The 21754-nt window shown below is 36.1% G+C and overlaps 1 protein-coding gene across 4 annotated transcripts; it reads right to left on the reverse strand.

The window, feature by feature from the left end:
- Window positions 1–8167: 8167 nt before the first annotated feature.
- On the reverse strand, window positions 8168–13323 carry LOC138185534 (tetratricopeptide repeat protein 37-like). Of its 4 annotated transcripts, none has more exons than XM_069124545.1 (3): window positions 12715–13323; window positions 12279–12646; window positions 8168–8190 (listed from the first exon to the last, which is right to left on the reverse strand). In XM_069124545.1, exons 1-3 carry the CDS (start codon window positions 13038–13040, stop codon window positions 8183–8185), a joined length of 702 nt encoding a protein of 233 aa, XP_068980646.1. In that variant the 5' UTR covers window positions 13041–13323; the 3' UTR covers window positions 8168–8182. The 4 variants fall into 4 exon arrangements, with proteins under 4 accessions (XP_068980646.1, XP_068980644.1, XP_068980643.1 ...); XM_069124543.1 differs by lacking the exon at window positions 8168–8190 and adding an exon at window positions 9031–9444; XM_069124542.1 differs by lacking the exon at window positions 8168–8190 and adding an exon at window positions 11264–11666.
- Window positions 13324–21754: the final 8431 nt, after the last annotated feature.

Below are 21754 nucleotides of genomic sequence, written 5' to 3' on the forward strand. Positions count from 1 at the left end.
TTGATTAGAATATATATAATGTAATACGTTATAACGTTATACCATATAATGTTATACTATGTAACGTAATACGTTATAACGTTATACCATATAACGTTATACTATATAACGTAATAAGTTATAACGTTATACCATATAACACTATACTATGTAACGTAATAAGTGATAACGTTTCACCATATAACGTTAATCTACATAACGTAATACATTATAACGTTATACCATATAACGTAATACGTCATATCAGTTCTGTAAATATGAAACCGGAATTGGGCTATTAACGTTACACCATATCACGTATTACGTTATAACGTTATACCATATATCGTATTACGTTACAACGTTATACCATATAACGTTATACTATATAACGTAATACGTTAGAACGTTATACCATACAACGTTATACTATATAACGTAATACGTTATAACGTTATACCATATAACGTAATACGTTATAACGTTACACCATACAACGTTATATTATATGACGTAATACGTTATAACGTTTTACCATATTACGTTATACTATATAACGTTATACCATATAACGTAATACGTTATAACGTTATACCATATAACGTATTACGTTATAACGTTATACCGTATAACGTAATACGCTATAACGTTGTACCATATAACGCTATGCTATATAACGTAATACGTTATGACGTTTTACCATATAACGTTATATTATATACCGTAATCCGTTATGACGTTATACCATATAATGTATTACGTTATACCGTTTTACCACATAATGATATACTATATAACGTACTACGTTATAACGTTATACCATATAACGTTATACTATATAACGTAATACGTTATAACGTTATACCATACAACGTTATACTATATGTCGTAGTACGTTATAACGTTTTACCATATTACGTTATACTATATAACGTTATAGCATATAACGTAATACGTTATGACGTTGTACCATATGACATTATACTATGTAACGTATTACGTTATATCGTTATACCATTTAACGTAATACGTTATGACGTTGTACCATATGACATTATACTATATAACGTAATACGATATAACGTTATACCATATGACGTAATACGTTATAACGTTATACCATACAACGTTATATTATATGACGTAATACGTTATAACGTTTTACCATATAACGTTATACTATATAACGTAATACGATATAACGTTATACCATATAACGTAATACGTTATAACGTTATACCATATAACGTAATACGTTATAACGTTATACCATATAACGTATTACGTTATAATTACAACATTACAACGAACATAAAACAATATTATTCACACCTCATTAAATAAAATCTAACACAAGTAAATAATTATTTTGGTAAAACGCTGCATAACACGTTATCTTCACTAAAGATACACACGAACAGCCATTTGAAAATTCCCCCCGAACACAAAGCATCGTTCGCGCATGTGCTATGAGGCGCACTTTATTATAAACACAAAACAATATTATTTCCCTTCAATTCGGCATCCAGTAAATAAAATCACAATGATTAACGAACAATTAGTTATTTCGACGACACGTTACTGTTGACATTATATTAACACCATATTCCTACTGAAGATATAGGTAAGCGGCCATTTTGGATAATCAACACGTGCATGCGTTACAAAATAAATTGTATTTTCAACGAAGAAATAAATAATTAATAAGATGGTAATAAAACAAAGGGAACATTATAACAAGAAATGAATAATAGCTAATGCAATATAATACAGCATTATAACAGGAATATTAGGAATTTATGGAAATCAGCCATAAGGAACAACGCTACGACTATTAAACTACTAACTATTTCAATAAACTAAGGAAAAATAATAAATAATAATTAATACAATGCAATACATTTATCGAACTAAAGAAACTAATAAATAATAATTATTATTATCGTATATTATTCTAACTTTCATTATTATGGAACTAGAGAAAACTAATAAACAATAATTAGTTATTATAACTTTATAATAAATATATAATATGGATACGGTATTTACTATTAACTGAGTATACGCACAAAATAAATATTTATGCTATCCGCTTGTAAAACGACCAACATTTATAGCAATGCATATAATTTTCATTTATATTTACCGATACATACACATGCATGTTTGTAAGGCAGTTAACATTTATAACACCCACTCTCATCGATAATGCATAAGGCTTATAAAATAAAGTCCGTTTATATTTATCGACACATGCACATATATATATATTCGTAAAATGAGCAACATTTATAACATCTATTTCTATCAATATATATACATATATACGTCGGAGATGAGAGGAAAGCCGAAGCCGTTCCTTGGAAATTTTGGGAACATCCTCTAGTACTCTAGCCTGGATTTTATCATAGCTGTAATTGTTCGAGATTTGTAATAGCGAGATTGGGTTCGAGGTGACAATTGGTCGCCGAACGTAGCCACGGTCACGGGATGTACGTTTTGCCTAACGGAGGTCTGGAGTGGTTGTATGGGTTTTCCGAGAAATGTGGTTGTGGCGGCATGCGGCCTCGGGAGCGGGTCTAGCCACGTGTGATACAATGGGTCATACATTGTATTACTAATCAAACTCCAGGCAGAAACTGCCTAACAACGGCGTTTGGAACTTTCTCGCTGCTTCTGTCACGTAAAACGGATATTTGGGTTGCGAGAGAAAAGAAACCTGAGTCGTAGCCCAACTATTAATTCTCTTTTATCGAACTTTATTATGACTTTGGCACTTACAATAACGTTGAACAGAGAAAGGGATGTTGTACAAGAACAGCAACTAGAACGAGAACTGCCCGGGCTGGGTGAAGTCTCGGCTTATATACACCCTGGCTTGGGGATGTTGGGGGGTTTGGTGTGGATTCTAAGGAGTCCGAAAGTCGGGGTTGGGGCCTTGTCTCTGATGGGGACTAAGATGCGTCGCGGCGTTGGCGTCCGACAGTCGGGAGTCGATGTCTTGTACCTGAGAGGTAATTGGTGTCACACTTCCAACGAGTCTGCCTAGCAACGGCGTTTGAAACCTTCTCGATGCTTCCAAACGGGCATAGAAAAACAAATGCAATCGTACAGCGAGAAAAATCTCGACGAGGCTGGCATTCTTGCGACTGCTTTGGAGAGTGACACGTCGAGTTTCCAACCATCGTATTTCTGTGCTTAAGATCAGTCTACGCTTAGTAAAGAGTTATCCCGTTGGCCGTGGATTCGTTTGAACTCAAAAATATTGTTAATAGCGTTCATTAAACTTATTGTTCGTAAATCATACTATTCATTGAACTTACTATTCGTTAAACTTATTATTCATTAGACTTATTATTTGTTAGACTTATTATTCGTTCAACTTATTATCCACTAACTTATTATTTGTTAAGCTTATTATTCACTAGACTTATTATTTGTTAATCTTTGTAGTAGACTTGTGTATACGTGTAAATATAATCTCGGTTGTGTAAAACAACGGTTAATTCACGTGAAGAGTTGTTACGCGCCCAAAATTCCAACCATAACCCGACATATATAATTATAAAACAAATCTCATTTATAATACCTACCGATACATACACATATACGTATATATTTGTAAACCAAGCAGCATTTGTAATACTTATTTCCACTGATAACATATACACATAAAATTTTATGAAACAAACGGCACTATACCACGATGTACTGACACGAAGATGCACCACCGAAAAGAAATTAATAGAAAACGCTTTAAGTTTAGCAACCCTACTGCCCGACGAATTCACATATATACAATAACCAAAACCCCAGGACACATGGCTTTGATCGCAGGAGTAGTAGTCCATATAGTCAAATGCATTCCAGTACAAATAAAAGTACGACATACAACGGAATGTTATTGTTGGAATACAACGATATCAATCGCATGCAGATAAGGTGGTTGATCGTATGGATTCTTCCTTTCGTTGTCCAACGCTATCCCCACTAGTGCGCGTTCGTGAGATGTACCATGGCGGCTAGCACGTGCATGCTCTTTCGAGAATTTGGCGGAAGAAGCTTAAGGATACGGATGGAACATTCTCGATGGGCACGTCGAGAAGCTACTAGAAGGTTCTGTAGCACATGTGACGCCACACAGACACTCACACAGGTCACACTCATTGCTGCATACAGAGTGGAGTTCTAAACCTTTTTAAGGGCCATGGGTCACTAAGCAAGTCAGTCTGTGAACAACTAGCCAACTGTCAACATTCATAACGCTTACTTGTATTTTACTTGTAACTTTGTTTAATAAAAATCATAAAGTATTGTTTCAATACACACATTGTGTCTTCCACACAGTTTATTAATCTTAATTTCAAGATTAAATTCTAACAGTTATTCGGAACTACCGGTTTGGCAAGGAAATCGCACCACATCGAAATTATGGACTGGTCCTATGGAATTTGGAACGGTCAGAGCAGCAATATTTGGAATACTTGTAATATTTAAACTAATGAAGACGATAGTAGATATAGCAATACACGGATAACAGTTACGCGAGACTTACGGATGTGGAATCGCCCTACTAGGAGCAATATGCGGCACAGTCACCCACCTGCTATTATACTTCTAAAGAGGACGAAATGTCGACAATCAAACGGCACAACCTCAAGGAATATTAATAACATCAACAGTTGCTCAACAACCAACAGCACCTACATCCGCCCTGAGCGAACTCAGGGACATTATCAGTCAAATTTCCTTTGGAAATTTGAACTCCAAGGGCGGGGGTGTCACGTCCCGCGCTCAGCGCGTGCCGTAACGAGGAAACGAAAACTACTATATGCAAATCGCGCGAGTAAGGTTTCGAATACACAAATGAACACGCGCTACTACCAATAGCCGACTCGCGATTTGAAAACCTATGGCCCATTATTTTGTCGTCAATTGTACGTTACGTGATTATTTTGTCGTCAATTGTACGTTACGTGATTATTTTGTCGTCAATTGTACGTTACGTGATTATTTTGTCGTCTATCGTGCATTGCGTTTCGACGGTCTCTCATTAATTGCTCAGTCTAAGTCACAATTAAATTAGAAATCTTCTAAGTGTTCATTTCGTTGGCGAGATCAAAATATCTTTATAAATAAATATATTTGTATCCGCGACATTAGTCCGAATAATAAACTGCAAGCTTTATTCAGTGTGTATTTTTTTTTAATCAAAATAAATAAATAAAACTAACGGTTTTAATAATAATTATACCCGAGTTGAATAATAAAATCCAATAATAAACACACCGATGATCATTACCGCAGGCGAGGTGATGGCCCCCGACGGCACTTACTCCTCAAGGTAAGAAATTTGACTTTATAAAAATTTCTTCTTCTCTAATAATTTCGTTATGCACTGGCGAAATTAAGAGAGAAGAAGAAGGAAACGTAGGGATAAAATTTGTATTAAACAAAGAAAATTCAAAATCCTAACCAATCCATTAACGCGAAAATTCTTGTTCTACTGTCCCTAACACTATATATATATGTCGGAGATGAAAGGACATCGGAGCCTTCCCTTTGGAACCCCGGGAAAATCCCTTAACACCGTAATCTAGATTCTATCATAGGCGTAATTAAACAATTGTCGTCTTTCGATCCGATTGTATTTGTTCAAGATTTGTGATAATGAGCTTGGGCTCGAGGCGATAGCCAGTCGCCGAACGTAGCCGCGGTCAAGGGATGAACGCTTTGCCTAACAAAGGTATGAAGTAATTCTATAGTTCACATTTCTCCGGACGCTTCTCCACTTGTAATCCTAAAGCCGTGTACATACAGAGAAGTGGCAAACAGTAAGCGACAAAATTGATATTTAGGACATTGGCATTTGGCATTGTCTGTGAAATCACTTGTTTTGCCACTTGCCACCTATCGCTCACTACGCCGTATATTTACGACCTAATTAACGACCGGTGCAGGCGAGCGACTTTCATCGTTGCGATCTTGTGTCTTCCTTTGTTTTCTTAATTAAAAACAACGAAGATAGATATGTGATCGCAACGGGATCGCAACGACAAAAGTTCGTCTGCAGCGGGCCTGACCATACAGAGAGCGGTAAGCCAGAGCATCGATATTTGGGACGCCAACATTAAGCGCCGTGGGATATGAACATACAGAAGAACGGTAAAATTATGCAGCAGTTGTTATTTTTGAGTACGTAACACGTCGTTGCTACGTTCGCTACGATATACGCTTTTATCTGAAAATTGGTAAGTATAATGTTTATCCAATTAATGAGATGCGTTCGTTCTAAGGCGAATGTCAACATTTTCGCACCACCAATTAGGAAATTTTCCAGACAAGTTTTTTCAGTATCTGCGATTATGGATAGAAACATAAATTGGAGAAGACCGATTACTTCAGAGAAATAATTGATAAATACATTAAGATACATATATGTATGTGTGTGTATGTAATATAATGAATTAAAATGAACTAAACGGAGCAAATTCTCTTATTACATATTTTTGAAGCAGTATCATTAGACGTAATGAATAATATTCAAATAGTTTGAAAGCTTCATTTTAAAGATATATGATAAAAACATTTGCTACATAATACATATAATAATATGTATACAAAATAACATACGACAATACACAAATAAATACAATACTTAATAATAATGCATAAGCTATATACCTAATAATAATACATATCTATACATGCATACAGCAAGCGTAGTAACGCTCATGTGTAGAGAGACAAGCGATGAACAAGTAGAGCGAAGCAGCCCATGTTCCAACCTCGTGTGCGTCCAACCTTGGTACCGAGTAGGCAGTATAAGCAAGCAACTAGTAACAATTCCGAATAAAAAGTGATCGGGAATTTAATATTATATGAGATTAAGATGTTATTATTGCCGTCAGTGGCGCATGTTTGTACTATGGTTATTGGAGATCCTATACCAAAGCGGAGAACGTGAGCCTACCACCTGAGGATTTACATGTGTTACATGTGACTTAAAGACATTAACATCACATACGTGGCATTCGAACGCACAGTGAGATGAAACTCAATCTAGGTGGTAAAAAGATTACATTCGTCATAGGCAGTTTCCTATCTCAACTTCCATAAAGTCATTCTAAGGATCCCATAAACCAATTTTCAAATTCATCCACAAAAATAATTTTGTAACTTTTGTTGCAATTATTTGAATTATTTGTAATTTCTTGGAGAAAATCTATTACCATTATCTCACCGTCCGAAACTCTGACATTTGGGGAGAAAATGTGCAAAAATTTCAAAGTGATTCCTCAACGAGAACCTGTGCCGTGTTTAAGTTAGTTTTCAAATTTTAATGATTTCGCGTCAATTTCGAGCATAATCCGCTATTTGAAAAATATTAGTGAATATTTTTACATAAAAATACAATGTCTTAGACGTGTAATGATAATATTTATATGATGCAACTACAAATATATATAAAATATTTGAGTTTTATTTCTGAAATTAGTATATGAAGCAGCGTTTAAGACTTTAAACCACTGTATGTAACTGCAGGAGTCATAATAACTTAAATGTGGCACGGATTCCAGTTGTCCAATCACTCTGCAATTTCGCGTAATAAATTTTATTATTTTGTCCTCAAGTATCGCAGTTTGGAACGGTAAGATCGAAAGCAAATCGGAGGTCAAAAAATAAGGGCTACCTCGTTGAGCACTTCTTGAACAATGCTGGATGCCTTGTTTGTCCGCAGTTAGTGCCGACTGCACTCGACATTGGTTTTATCACTTTTATGTTTGATTGTGCAATTTCCTGAATGATTATGATTATTAGCACACATCGCATCTGTATTCGAGTGTACAACTACTACTGAAATGGCCAATCCTCTGACACTTTTTACAATGAAATATTTCCTTAGGTTGTTCTGCATGATACGTTTATCCAACAGGTATTTATGACAAACAACTGTTGGGGTGAGTTGATTGAGAAAGTGATACTATTGTCGATAAATATTCATCGCATTGATAGGTGATCTTCTTTCTGCTGTGTTGGTTACGCTTTTATTTCTGTTGGCTTCTGCCCTTCAATGAACTTCGTTGGATTGTCTTTTTGTCGTTGAATTTGCAATTCAGTTCTCATGTCAGATTCTGACGTGTTGTCTACATTATCGGTTTCTGTGAGCCAGTTATATTAGTTATTATAGGTGTGTGTTGCGTTAACCTTCTGTAAATTAAAAAGTTGGGAAGTTGCGATTGCGTGTTTCCCCACTGACGCAAGAAGGATATCTGTACTATTTGCGTATGGCGAATGTAAGTGTATCTACTTGTATCAGATTGGTCTGCATCTTTTCCTTTCCGGATATTAATATTGGGTGTAGCTGTCGTTTCTCTCATTGAACAGGTTCGTATTTATTGCTGGATGCATTAATCCAATGATAGGTCTGGATTGTAGCGTTGTAGTGTTATGAGATTGACTTGTATCCTCTCTCTCTCTCCCTCTCTCTCTCACCCTCTCTCTCTCTCTTTCTCTCTCTCTCTCACCAGTTGAATCTGATGTAGAGGCGCGCTATTTGCAGATAACAGGCACCCGCACACACTGCTCAAATTATCGGACGCAGTATTATTATTTATTATTATTATTATTTATTATTTATTATTATTGGACAGTATTGACAGAGTCATTAGATCGATAACAAAAGATCTTCGTGCATGCATTCAAATGCAAGTCATTTTAAGTATATTCTATGAAATATGAAATCGCAGAACACAAGACGCTGTATCTCCTGAAGAAAGTCAAACAGGACATATGTTGATAAGAACTTCTTTTACCGGTGTTAGGTACTGAATTCTTTCCTTAAATATTTCCCACTTCGTCTACATGACAAGTTACATTTAGTGCTGGTAATGACACTACCGTCCAGTCTGTGCAATAGAAAAACTAAACTCCGATTCACGTCATCACCAATAACCACCGGCGTTGAAAACTCTTACTTGAGACACACATTTCCATTGTCCATATTCCAAAATGGGGACCGTATTGATAACAAACCTGTTGATGACCTGTTGATCGTATAGACAGTATCGTGATTCATCAGTGACTAACATGCGACTCCACTCTTCCGCATATAATTATATAATATATAATATAATTTCATATTCGTACGTGATCCAACGCTGTGAGCGATGATTCAATGCTGGCACTCTCGCACGATTTCTTGAATATCAATTGAATTGCCGAAATCTTCGGCGGAAGTTCATCGTAGACTTGACGTGCTAGTACTATCGGGTTACGCGATACGTTTCGTACTACGGTTCTGTTTTGTCACTTCTGTCGTCACGGTGTCTCTCTTCTACGACCCTGCTCTTGCTGTATTCAGAAACTTTGCATATCTTGATATCGAGAGTTTTTATGATCGGCTCACAACAGACTCGCTACAACGTCTACGTACATCATCGTACGTACGTCGCATGTACACACCTTAAAACGTGACACACGTTAATTGTTATTTTCTTGGTGTAAGATAACAATTTGGGGCGACTTGTGCCTCTGTCGTTGCACTTCGCGGCATTACATAATTTTCGTTGGTACTATATTTCAATACTCGATTACGAATACCGAAACTAACGGGGATCCCAAGAATCCAGAAGTGCGGGGATCGCGCACTTCTAATAAAAATCCGCAATTTTATGATTTCAAACGGATTTGAACTTATGTCACTCTGCAGAGCGCTGCAAGATAAAAAATCTTGGTATAAAAGTATGTGTAGAATTGCGGGGAATTCAGTTTTCCGTATACCATACGTGCGTAATCTACTTCTGTGTGATATCTTCGAGACTTCGTTTTTGCAGTATTTGAAATAGGAAATTGCATTATACGAAGAATTTCAAGCTAGATTTTCTATAAAACCTTACTGTATTCTGTGCAACAAGTTTTCGATTTACATAAATCTCCAAATCATTTTCTACTATTGTCTAAATATGTAATCACATGAAAGCAATAGCAGTAAATTTTATTTTAAATTTTATTTTCATTTATTAACAACTTTTTGAATAATTGTTTCACGGACAGCGACGAGAGTTGAAAAATAAGAGCCAGGTAAGTTCGAATCACGAATATTTCAATGGCTGTCGCTAATTTACTATCTCTTTAAATAATGGTTTTTGATCAGTATCAGTTCGATAATAGTTAATAAATAATTTAAGACAAGTACTGCGTTATAACGTGTTGTATTATGTTTCTTCCAATGACTTTCACGACATTTAAATCTTTATTACTAATTATTTTTATTATTTTTCGTTTTTAACAAATATCGATCTATTACGATCTTTTAAAATAATTTTCATAACTGAGTGATTAAAACATAAATATGGAAAATCGACAAATAGTGATTAAATGCTATTTTTGCTAAATTTCATCCCTTAACTAACAATATATGAAAACAACTTGAAATATGCTCGGTAGTTTAGAATATATATATATATGTATGCATAACATAAGAAAAATTTCTCAAATAATATATTCATATCTTGATAAATAATATTTTAAATGCTGAAAATAACAATTGAATGATTATAAGTGTACATAGTTTCTAATTTTAATTAATATGCAAATTTCAAGCACTTATTGCTTGCAATTACTATACAATGCAGTAGTGAGATGTAAGCTTTATATATTAATAGTGGCAATTTTTTCGGAAATTAATACTTGTTTAATAGAAGCTGTTTAATCTATTAAAATATACTACTACAAAACATACTTATGGAAACTCTTGAGTTAAGACTGCTATTCTCTAATATTCTTCGGTACAATTCAGGAAAGTTATTTTTCAATCTGCTTTAAACACTTATTGTTAGTGGCGATTTTAATTCAGAAGTGAAACGGTAGATATCATTTATATTATACCTATGGTATAGACTGCAGCCAGTAGCAGTGTATATAATGTTAGTTTTAATATTTAATTCCTTTAAATTGTGCAACCTTATTATACAATTTTGCTTCTTTGTACCACTTAGTCATTAATTTCTTTCTTGATTTATTTACCCTGGCACTCCTCTATTCTCTTTGTCATATCATTAAAAGTATAAATTACAACTAAAGTTATGTATACTTTATGTGTACTGTTCTTGTATACTTTTATACTTTGTATACTATATATTTTAAATCTCTGACAGGCATGTTCGAGATCATGCCATATCTACTAACAAAGAATATAAAAGTTTCTGGAAAATGCTAGCTATTATCTTAATCCTACTATCATTATGGAATTTTGTATATTTCAATCCTGCTCTCATTTTAGTAAACAAATAAAAATTTGTAATGTCTTAAGAAGCTGTTTAATATGCAACTGAAACAAGAAATTATGTATATTAATAAGAATTTCCATATCTTGTTCAATATTATTTTACCCTATTTTATTTTTGAAATGTTGAAAAATTGGGTCGATAATGACAAAGAAACATAGCAGAGTTAATGTATCATGCAATTGTACATTTTCCACATAGATCAAATTCATTGAAATATAATCGTATTTGGCATTATTTTCATTGGCAAACCGTTAGAAATTTGTTTATAATAATCCCATAATTATAAAATAAAAAATATAAAAATTTTGTTTTGCTAAATTTGATAATTCATTACTAACCAGAATATCGGCAATGGTGAATAAGAGATAACATAAACGCTTGCTTCCTCAATAGTATCTGGAAATGATAAAGATGCATCCAATACCAGGAAATGTATCTACTGATAAAACAATACTGATAAAACAATTATGGAGAAACTATACAAAATTGAAGCATTTATCACAACAATTGTTGCTATTGTGGGAAAAGCCTATTATTGTAACTAAAAAATACATACATAGACGATATATATATATATATATATATATATATATATATATATATATATATATATATATATAATAATATATGTATATGTAAAAAAGTTTAAATTTTGTCGTACAGTACTTTTGAATTCTTTTTGTTTCTTTATAGTACGTATATGCTAATATTTACATCTAACTGAACTCATTTCTATTAATACTATTTACATCATTGCCATTTATTAATTATATTTACCATTTACTGTTTACTAAACAATTGCACTCCACATGTTTCATGATATAGATAGATATAGATTGCATTATTATTAAATTCTGTTACCTCATAAATATTAAAAATAAATCTTTAAATTCTTCTGTTTGCTTGATAAAAAATCCCATTAAAATTAATAAGCGATATTATAAGATTCCTTTGTTACTTTCATAAACAGAATGTTAAAATAGCTAATATATTATTTTTAATACTTACCTAACGGTAATGTATCTTGAGGGAATCGCTGATGCATATTGATAGCTTCTTTTACCAAATCGATTAATTCATCTTTGTCATATAAAATTTTTAAGTATTCTGTATAAAATTTTTGTTGGTCAGTTGCATCAAGATCATTAATTGTAGATTTAAAAACACTTTCTAATAAATTTTGATATTTATCTAGATTGTAAAAATTATCTAATAGCAGCCATCCAAGCGTTTTATCAATGACCTTAATTTTGTTATCATCCAAATTCTTCCGTAATTCAATTAAATGTTCAATACATTGAGTTATAGTCGTAACATCCTTAAGTTGTGTAAAAAGTTTTGAGATTCTACTCATAATATTTGTAAACTTAGAGTCACTGAAAATAAATTACTGAATAAGTTTTACAAACATATAACATTTATGAAGTATATAGCAATTGTATACCTTTCTATTTCCAAAAGCTTACAGTAAGCTAATAATAGTTGGTTATAACGTTCATTATTGTCCAAGTTTCTTTCATAGTAAGATACTAAACCGTACCAAGCTAATGGATTGTCTGCTTGGATTTTTGTACCTTTTTGGAGAATTAATGGTACTTGTGGTTTATACTCATCAATTTCTTTCATTGCAGCCGCCAATAACATAAGTGCGTTATAATTATTTTGAACTCTCATTAATATCTTGTTACATTTCTTAATCACATCTATATACTTCTTTTCTCTAAATGTATCACGAGCCGCTTTAAGAGCTACTTTTATTTCATTTGACATTTTCACATAAAACTTTGACAAAATAAAATACGCCCAGAACTTAAATCGAATATATACAATTCGACTATAATACAGGCTTTATATCGATACATTCAATTAAATATTTTCTTAAGTATATTAATATGTATGTCGTTAGGTTTATTCGTGATCAAATACAATACTATAACTTGTAATACACATTATTCAAAAATCCTCTATCTTTAAATCATAAACGTTTTCTTTTATATCTTCAAAATATTTACTTTACATATACTCAGATATTATAACTTTGATATATATATATATATATATATGAGAACGCTCCCGCTTATGGATCTAGTTATGTCCGGACTGGTGCTGCTCCGTGCGGCCAAATACTGAGTTTAATTGAAAATAGCATTTCAAGAACCTATAAAATTAGGGATCTGTCCTGTTTGGTTGGAACTTAGCATATACAAGAACCTATGTATTTAAGCTTAAAGTTAGGAATCTGCCCCGCTTGGTAACACAATAGCATAGGCGAGAACCTATTGAGTTTCAAGCTACAAGAACCTATTTAAGTGTACGGTTCTATGAAAAAGTTCATATCTACTATTCTATCCGAGATAGACAAATATAAGAATGACAGAATCGTGCAATACTGAAACTGATTACAAGTTGCCTAAGAAACAGAAATTAATCGTTTATTATATATTCTTTTTAGGGGAGAAAAGGGAATATTCCCTTTCAAACGATTATGGATTAATGGAACGATGCAATAATTCTAATAAATTTTCCATACATCATTTAGATTTAACATTAACTTTTAGCATTCGGCATGTCATTTGTACTAGCATGAACATTTTTTCATTTCGCATGGACCTGCACTTTCTTCTGTAGTACGTACGATGGCGTTTGTTGAGACGAATTTAACAACTTTGCATATGAGGTCATTTAAGTTATTTAAGATGATCGACATCTGTTGTAAGATGTTATAAATTCGTCAGTTCCTAAAGAATCACTTGAGTCAGGGTCGCTGGCTAGTGGCTAGAGACAAATATTTTGAATTTCTTATTTTCCATGATGCTTCTCAAATTATCAAACATTACCGAATGTTGAAAATTCATTTTAGTCGATATACTTTAGTCTTTATTAAATTATTGTTCATATATTATCACCTTATGAAACGAAAGAACCTTTTCGGACAACCTAATATTGCAAATTCGTCCACTCGTTCTTCTATCAGTCAACCTCAACAGTAATGACTGAATGCAATATATATTACCGAAAATTTTTTTATTAATATCTTGGAAACTAATAAATAGCTGAACTAAGATTATGTATTTGAGGACCCCAAACTTTTTTCTATTTTTTTACATAATGTAACAACTGTTGACAAAAAACGCAACTAAAAAAAGGTTTTTCTTTTGTCCAACTAAAAGAGGTACATTCTAATCTCAGTAGAGACTCATCATAAGATAAATTATCATAACATGAGTAATAAATGATTACATATCAGTAATAACTGATCGGTATAAAGTTTCATCTGTAAATCCTTTAGTTCATACAAAATCACCAACAACAAAAGTCAAACGGTAAGCAATTTCGTTATTTCTACCTCTATTATATGAATATTTGAAATATAAATTTGGGGTGAATTTAACAATCGCGCATTAACAATATTTCGTTATTTTTTTTATCGAAACTGAAATATTTACATAGATGTAATCCTGATACCCGTTAGAATCCAACGAGGAATCGAGGAGAAAGGTGTGTTCGGAAGCGCTAGAACACTATTGAATGAGAAGAGAGAGAGATATCTTATATGACTCGTGCATTCAGATGGTCACACCGATGAGTTTGTACTGAAACTTATTATAATGGCGATTTATAGGAATTTTATCGACTCGTTATTAATTATTAAGTAATTAATTAATTCATTTTATCGACAAATAGGGATGACCATGTTTGATCACTTCTCGAGGCACCTTGCAGTAGAGTCCCCCCACGTGTTACTGACATGGACATTCCTAAATCGTACATTCGAACAGATATCAAAACCTTAACAATCTCTTTACCTATACGTAAAGAAAATGTTCAAAATATTATAGAATGTCCAAGCAAGTAAAAGAGTCCTTATCATTTTCCCTGTCTTATATAGAACTTAGGTGAAGGAGCATTGGTTCCTCATACAGAAACGCAGAACGCTAGAATACAAAACACAAAAACAATTGTTACGGCAGAAACAACAAATTCGCAGCAACAAAGCAGTGCGGCAAAACTACGGACGAATCACCACAAAGCCTCTTACAAAATCAGAGTGTACCGGATATGGATACAGACATATCTTCGCATGCCTGTAAATGCAAAAAAGATTGTACTACACGGCGATGTGGCTGCGTAGCAGCTGGCATTCCATGTGGACAACGGTGCGAATGCAGACATTATGGATGTGATAATCAGGTACACGAATCTCCTTCTTCGTCTCCTCTTTCTAATTCATGACTCCCCTAACGCTAATTTGGATATTAATCTTTTTAGGTGGAAACAACAAAATCGCAGCAACAGAGCAGTGCGGCAGAAACTACGGATGAATCGTCACAAAGCCGTTCACAAGATGAGAGTGTGGCAGATTTAGATACAAAGAAATCTTCGCATGCTTGTAAATGCAAAAAAGATTGTACTACACGGCGATGTGGCTGCGTAGCAGCTGGCATTCCATGTGGACAACGGTGCGAATGCAGACATTATGGATGTGATAATCAGGTACACGAATCTCCTTCTTCGTCTCCTCTTTCTAATTCATGTCTCCCCTAACGCTAATTTGGATATTAATCTTTTTAGGTAGAAACAACAAAATCGCAGCAACAGAGCAGTGCGGCAGAAACTACGGATGAATCGTCACAAAGTCGTTCACAAGATGAGAGTGTGGCAGATTTAGATACAATGAAATCTTCGCATGCCTGTAAATGCAAAAAAGATTGTACTACACGGCGATGTGGCTGCGTAGCAGCTGGCATTCCATGTGGACAACGGTGCGAATGCAGACATTATGGATGTGATAATCAGGTACACGAATCTCCTTCTTCGTCTCCTCTTTCTAATTCATGACTCCCCTAACGCTAATTTGGATATTAATCTTTTTAGGTGGAAACAACAAAATCGCAGCAACAGAGCAGTGCGGCAGAAACTACGGATGAATCGTCACAAAGCCGTTCACAAGATGAGAGTGTGGCAGATTTAGATACAAAGAAATCTTCGCATGCTTGTAAATGCAAAAAAGATTGTACTACACGGCGATGTGGCTGCGTAGCAGCTGGCATTCCATGTGGACAACGGTGCGAATGCAGACATTATGGATGTGATAATCAGGTACACGAATCTCCTTCTTCGTCTCCTCTTTCTAATTCATGACTCCCCTAACGCTAATTTGGATATTAATCTTTTTAGGTAGAAACAACAAAATCGCAGCAACAGAGCAGTGCGGCAGAAACTACGGATGAATCGTCACAAAGTCGTTCACAAGATGAGAGTGTGGCAGATTTAGATACAAAGAAATCTTCGCATGCCTGTAAATGCAAAAAAGATTGTACTACACGGCGATGTGGCTGCGTAGCAGCTGGCATTCCATGTGGACAACGGTGCGAATGCAGACATTATGGATGTGATAATCAGGTACACGAATCTCCTTCTTCGTCTCCTCTTTGTAATTCATGACACCCCTAACGCTAATTTTCATATTAATCTTTTTAGGTAGAGACAACAAAATCGCAGCAACAGAGCAGTGCGGCAGAAACTACGGATGAATCGTCACAAAGCCGTTCACAAGATGAGAGTGTGGCAGATTTAGATACAAAGAAATCTTCGCATGCTTGTAAATGCAAAAAAGATTGTACTACACGGCGATGTGGCTGCGTAGCAGCTGGCATTCCATGTGGACAACGGTGCGAATGCAGACATTATGGATGTGATAATCAGGTACACGAATCTCCTTCTTCGTCTCCTCTTTGTAATTCATGACACCCCTAACGCTAATTTGGATATTAATCTTTTTAGGTAGAGACAACAAAATCGCAGCAACAGAGCAGTGCGGCAGAAACTACGGATGAATCGTCACAAAGCCGTTCACAAGATGAGAGTGTGGCAGATTTAGATACAAAGAAATCTTCGCATGCTTGTAAATGCAAAAAAGATTGTACTACACAGCGATGTGGCTGCGTAGCAGCTGGCATTCCATGTGGACAACGGTGCGAATGCAGACATTATGGATGTGATAATCAGGTACACGAATCTCCTTCTTCGTCTCCTCTTTCTAATTCATGACTCCCCTAACGCTAACTTGGATATTAATCTTTTTAGGTGGAAACAACAAAATCGCAGCAACAGAGCAGTGCGGCAGAAACTACGGATGAATCGTCACAAAGCCGTTCACAAGATGAGAGTGTGGCAGATTTAGATACAAAGAAATCTTCGCATGCTTGTAAATGCAAAAAAGATTGTACTACACGGCGATGTGGCTGCGTAGCAGCTGGCATTCCATGTGGACAACGGTGCGAATGCAGACATTATGGATGTGATAATCAGGTACACGAATCTCCTTCTTCGTCTCCTCTTTCTAATTCATGACTCCCCTAACGCTAATTTGGATATTAATCTTTTTAGGTGGAAACAACAAAATCGCAGCAACAGAGCAGTGCGGCAGAAACTACGGATGAATCGTCACAAAGCCGTTCACAAGATGAGAGTGTGGCAGATTTAGATACAAAGAAATCTTCGCATGCTTGTAAATGCAAAAAAGATTGTACTACACGGCGATGTGGCTGCGTAGCAGCTGGCATTCCATGTGGACAACGGTGCGAATGCAGACATTATGGATGTGATAATCAGGTACACGAATCTCCTTCTTCGTCTCCTCTTTCTAATTCATGACTCCCCTAACGCTAATTTGGATATTAATCTTTTTAGGTAGAAACAACAAAATCGCAGCAACAGAGCAGTGCGGCAGAAACTACGGATGAATCGTCACAAAGTCGTTCACAAGATGAGAGTGTGGCAGATTTAGATACAAAGAAATCTTCGCATGCCTGTAAATGCAAAAAAGATTGTACTACACGGCGATGTGGCTGCGTAGCAGCTGGCATTCCATGTGGACAACGGTGCGAATGCAGACATTATGGATGTGATAATCAGGTACACGAATCTCCTTCTTCGTCTCCTCTTTGTAATTCATGACACCCCTAACGCTAATTTTCATATTAATCTTTTTAGGTAGAGACAACAAAATCGCAGCAACAGAGCAGTGCGGCAGAAACTACGGATGAATCGTCACAAAGCCGTTCACAAGATGAGAGTGTGGCAGATTTAGATACAAAGAAATCTTCGCATGCCTGTAAATGCAAAAAAGATTGTACTACACGGCGATGTGGCTGCGTAGCAGCTGGCATTCCATGTGGACAACGGTGCGAATGCAGACATTATGGATGTGATAATCAGGTACACGAATCTCCTTCTTCGTCTCCTCTTTGTAATTCATGACACCCCTAACGCTAATTTTCATATTAATCTTTTTAGGTAGAGACAACAAAATCGCAGCAACAGAGCAGTGCGGCAGAAACTACGGATGAATCGTCACAAAGCCGTTCACAAGATGAGAGTGTGGCAGATTTAGATACAAAGAAATCTTCGCATGCTTGTAAATGCAAAAAAGATTGTACTACACGGCGATGTGGCTGCGTAGCAGCTGGCATTCCATGTGGACAACGGTGCGAATGCAGACATTATGGATGTGATAATCAGGTACACGAATCTCCTTCTTCGTCTCCTCTTTGTAATTCATGACACCCCTAACGCTAATTTGGATATTAATCTTTTTAGGTAGAGACAACAAAATCGCAGCAACAGAGCAGTGCGGCAGAAACTACGGATGAATCGTCACAAAGCCGTTCACAAGATGAGAGTGTGGCAGATTTAGATACAAAGAAATCTTCGCATGCTTGTAAATGCAAAAAAGATTGTACTACACGGCGATGTGGCTGCGTAGCAGCTGGCATTCCATGTGGACAACGGTGCGAATGCAGACATTATGGATGTGATAATCAGGTACACGAATCTCCTTCTTCGTCTCCTCTTTCTAATTCATGACTCCCCTAACGCTAATTTGGATATTAATCTTTTTAGGTGGAAACAACAAAATCGCAGCAACAGAGCAGTGCGGCAGAAACTACGGATGAATCGTCACAAAGCCGTTCACAAGATGAGAGTGTGGCAGATTTAGATACAAAGAAATCTTCGCATGCTTGTAAATGCAAAAAAGATTGTACTACACGGCGATGTGGCTGCGTAGCAGCTGGCATTCCATGTGGACAACGGTGCGAATGCAGACATTATGGATGTGATAATCAGGTACACGAATCTCCTTCTTCGTCTCCTCTTTCTAATTCATGTCTCCCCTAACGCTAATTTGGATATTAATCTTTTTAGGTAGAAACAACAAAATCGCAGCAACAGAGCAGTGCGGCAGAAACTACGGATGAATCGTCACAAAGTCGTTCACAAGATGAGAGTGTGGCAGATTTAGATACAATGAAATCTTCGCATGCCTGTAAATGCAAAAAAGATTGTACTACACGGCGATGTGGCTGCGTAGCAGCTGGCATTCCATGTGGACAACGGTGCGAATGCAGACATTATGGATGTGATAATCAGGTACACGAATCTCCTTCTTCGTCTCCTCTTTCTAATTCATGACTCCCCTAACGCTAATTTGGATATTAATCTTTTTAGGTGGAAACAACAAAATCGCAGCAACAGAGCAGTGCGGCAGAAACTACGGATGAATCGTCACAAAGCCGTTCACAAGATGAGAGTGTGGCAGATTTAGATACAAAGAAATCTTCGCATGCTTGTAAATGCAAAAAAGATTGTACTACACGGCGATGTGGCTGCGTAGCAGCTGGCATTCCATGTGGACAACGGTGCGAATGCAGACATTATGGATGTGATAATCAGGTACACGAATCTCCTTCTTCGTCTCCTCTTTCTAATTCATGACTCCCCTAACGCTAATTTGGATATTAATCTTTTTAGGTAGAAACAACAAAATGGCAGCAACAGAGCAGTGCGGCAGAAACTACGGATGAATCGTCACAAAGCCGTTCACAAGATGAGAGTGTGGCAGATTTAGATACAAAGAAATCTTCGCATGCTTGTAAATGCAAAAAAGATTGTACTACACGGCGATGTGGCTGCGTAGCAGCTGGCATTCCATGTGGACAACGGTGCGAATGCAGACATTATGGATGTGATAATCAGGTACACGAATCTCCTTCTTCGTCTCCTCTTTCTAATTCATGACTCCCCTAACGCTAATTTGGATATTAATCTTTTTAGGTAGAAACAACAAAATCGCAGCAACAGAGCAGTGCGGCAGAAACTACGGATGAATCGTCACAAAGTCGTTCACAAGATGAGAGTGTGGCAGATTTAGATACAAAGAAATCTTCGCATGCCTGTAAATGCAAAAAAGATTGTACTACACGGCGATGTGGCTGCGTAGCAGCTGGCATTCCATGTGGACAACGGTGCGAATGCAGACATTATGGATGTGATAATCAGGTACACGAATCTCCTTCTTCGTCTCCTCTTTCTAATTCATGACTCCCCTAACGCTAATTTGGATATTAATCTTTTTAGGTGGAAACAACAAAATCGCAGCAACAGAGCAGTGCGGCAGAAACTACGGATGAATCGTCACAAAGCCGTTCACAAGATGAGAGTGTGGCAGATTTAGATACAAAGAAATCTTCGCATGCTTGTAAATGCAAAAAAGATTGTACTACACGGCGATGTGGCTGCGTAGCAGCTGGCATTCCATGTGGACAACGGTGCGAATGCAGACATTATGGATGTGATAATCAGGTACACGAATCTCCTTCTTCGTCTCCTCTTTCTAATTCATGTCTCCCCTAACGCTAATTTGGATATTAATCTTTTTAGGTAGAAACAACAAAATCGCAGCAACAGAGCAGTGCGGCAGAAACTACGGATGAATCGTCACAAAGTCGTTCACAAGATGAGAGTGTGGCAGATTTAGATACAATGAAATCTTCGCATGCCTGTAAATGCAAAAAAGATTGTACTACACGGCGATGTGGCTGCGTAGCAGCTGGCATTCCATGTGGACAACGGTGCGAATGCAGACATTATGGATGTGATAATCAGGTACACGAATCTCCTTCTTCGTCTCCTCTTTCTAATTCATGACTCCCCTAACGCTAATTTGGATATTAATCTTTTTAGGTGGAAACAACAAAATCGCAGCAACAGAGCAGTGCGGCAGAAACTACGGATGAATCGTCACAAAGCCGTTCACAAGATGAGAGTGTGGCAGATTTAGATACAAAGAAATCTTCGCATGCTTGTAAATGCAAAAAAGATTGTACTACACGGCGATGTGGCTGCGTAGCAGCTGGCATTCCATGTGGACAACGGTGCGAATGCAGACATTATGGATGTGATAATCAGGTACACGAATCTCCTTCTTCGTCTCCTCTTTCTAATTCATGACTCCCCTAACGCTAATTTGGATATTAATCTTTTTAGGTAGAAACAACAAAATCGCAGCAACAGAGCAGTGCGGCAGAAACTACGGATGAATCGTCACAAAGTCGTTCACAAGATGAGAGTGTGGCAGATTTAGATACAAAGAAATCTTCGCATGCCTGTAAATGCAAAAAAGATTGTACTACACGGCGATG

Source organism: Bombus flavifrons, chromosome 12 (genome assembly GCF_040668555.2).
Source record: "Bombus flavifrons isolate JBK064 chromosome 12, iyBomFlav1_principal, whole genome shotgun sequence".
Classification (NCBI taxonomy): Eukaryota; Metazoa; Arthropoda; class Insecta; order Hymenoptera; family Apidae; genus Bombus; species Bombus flavifrons.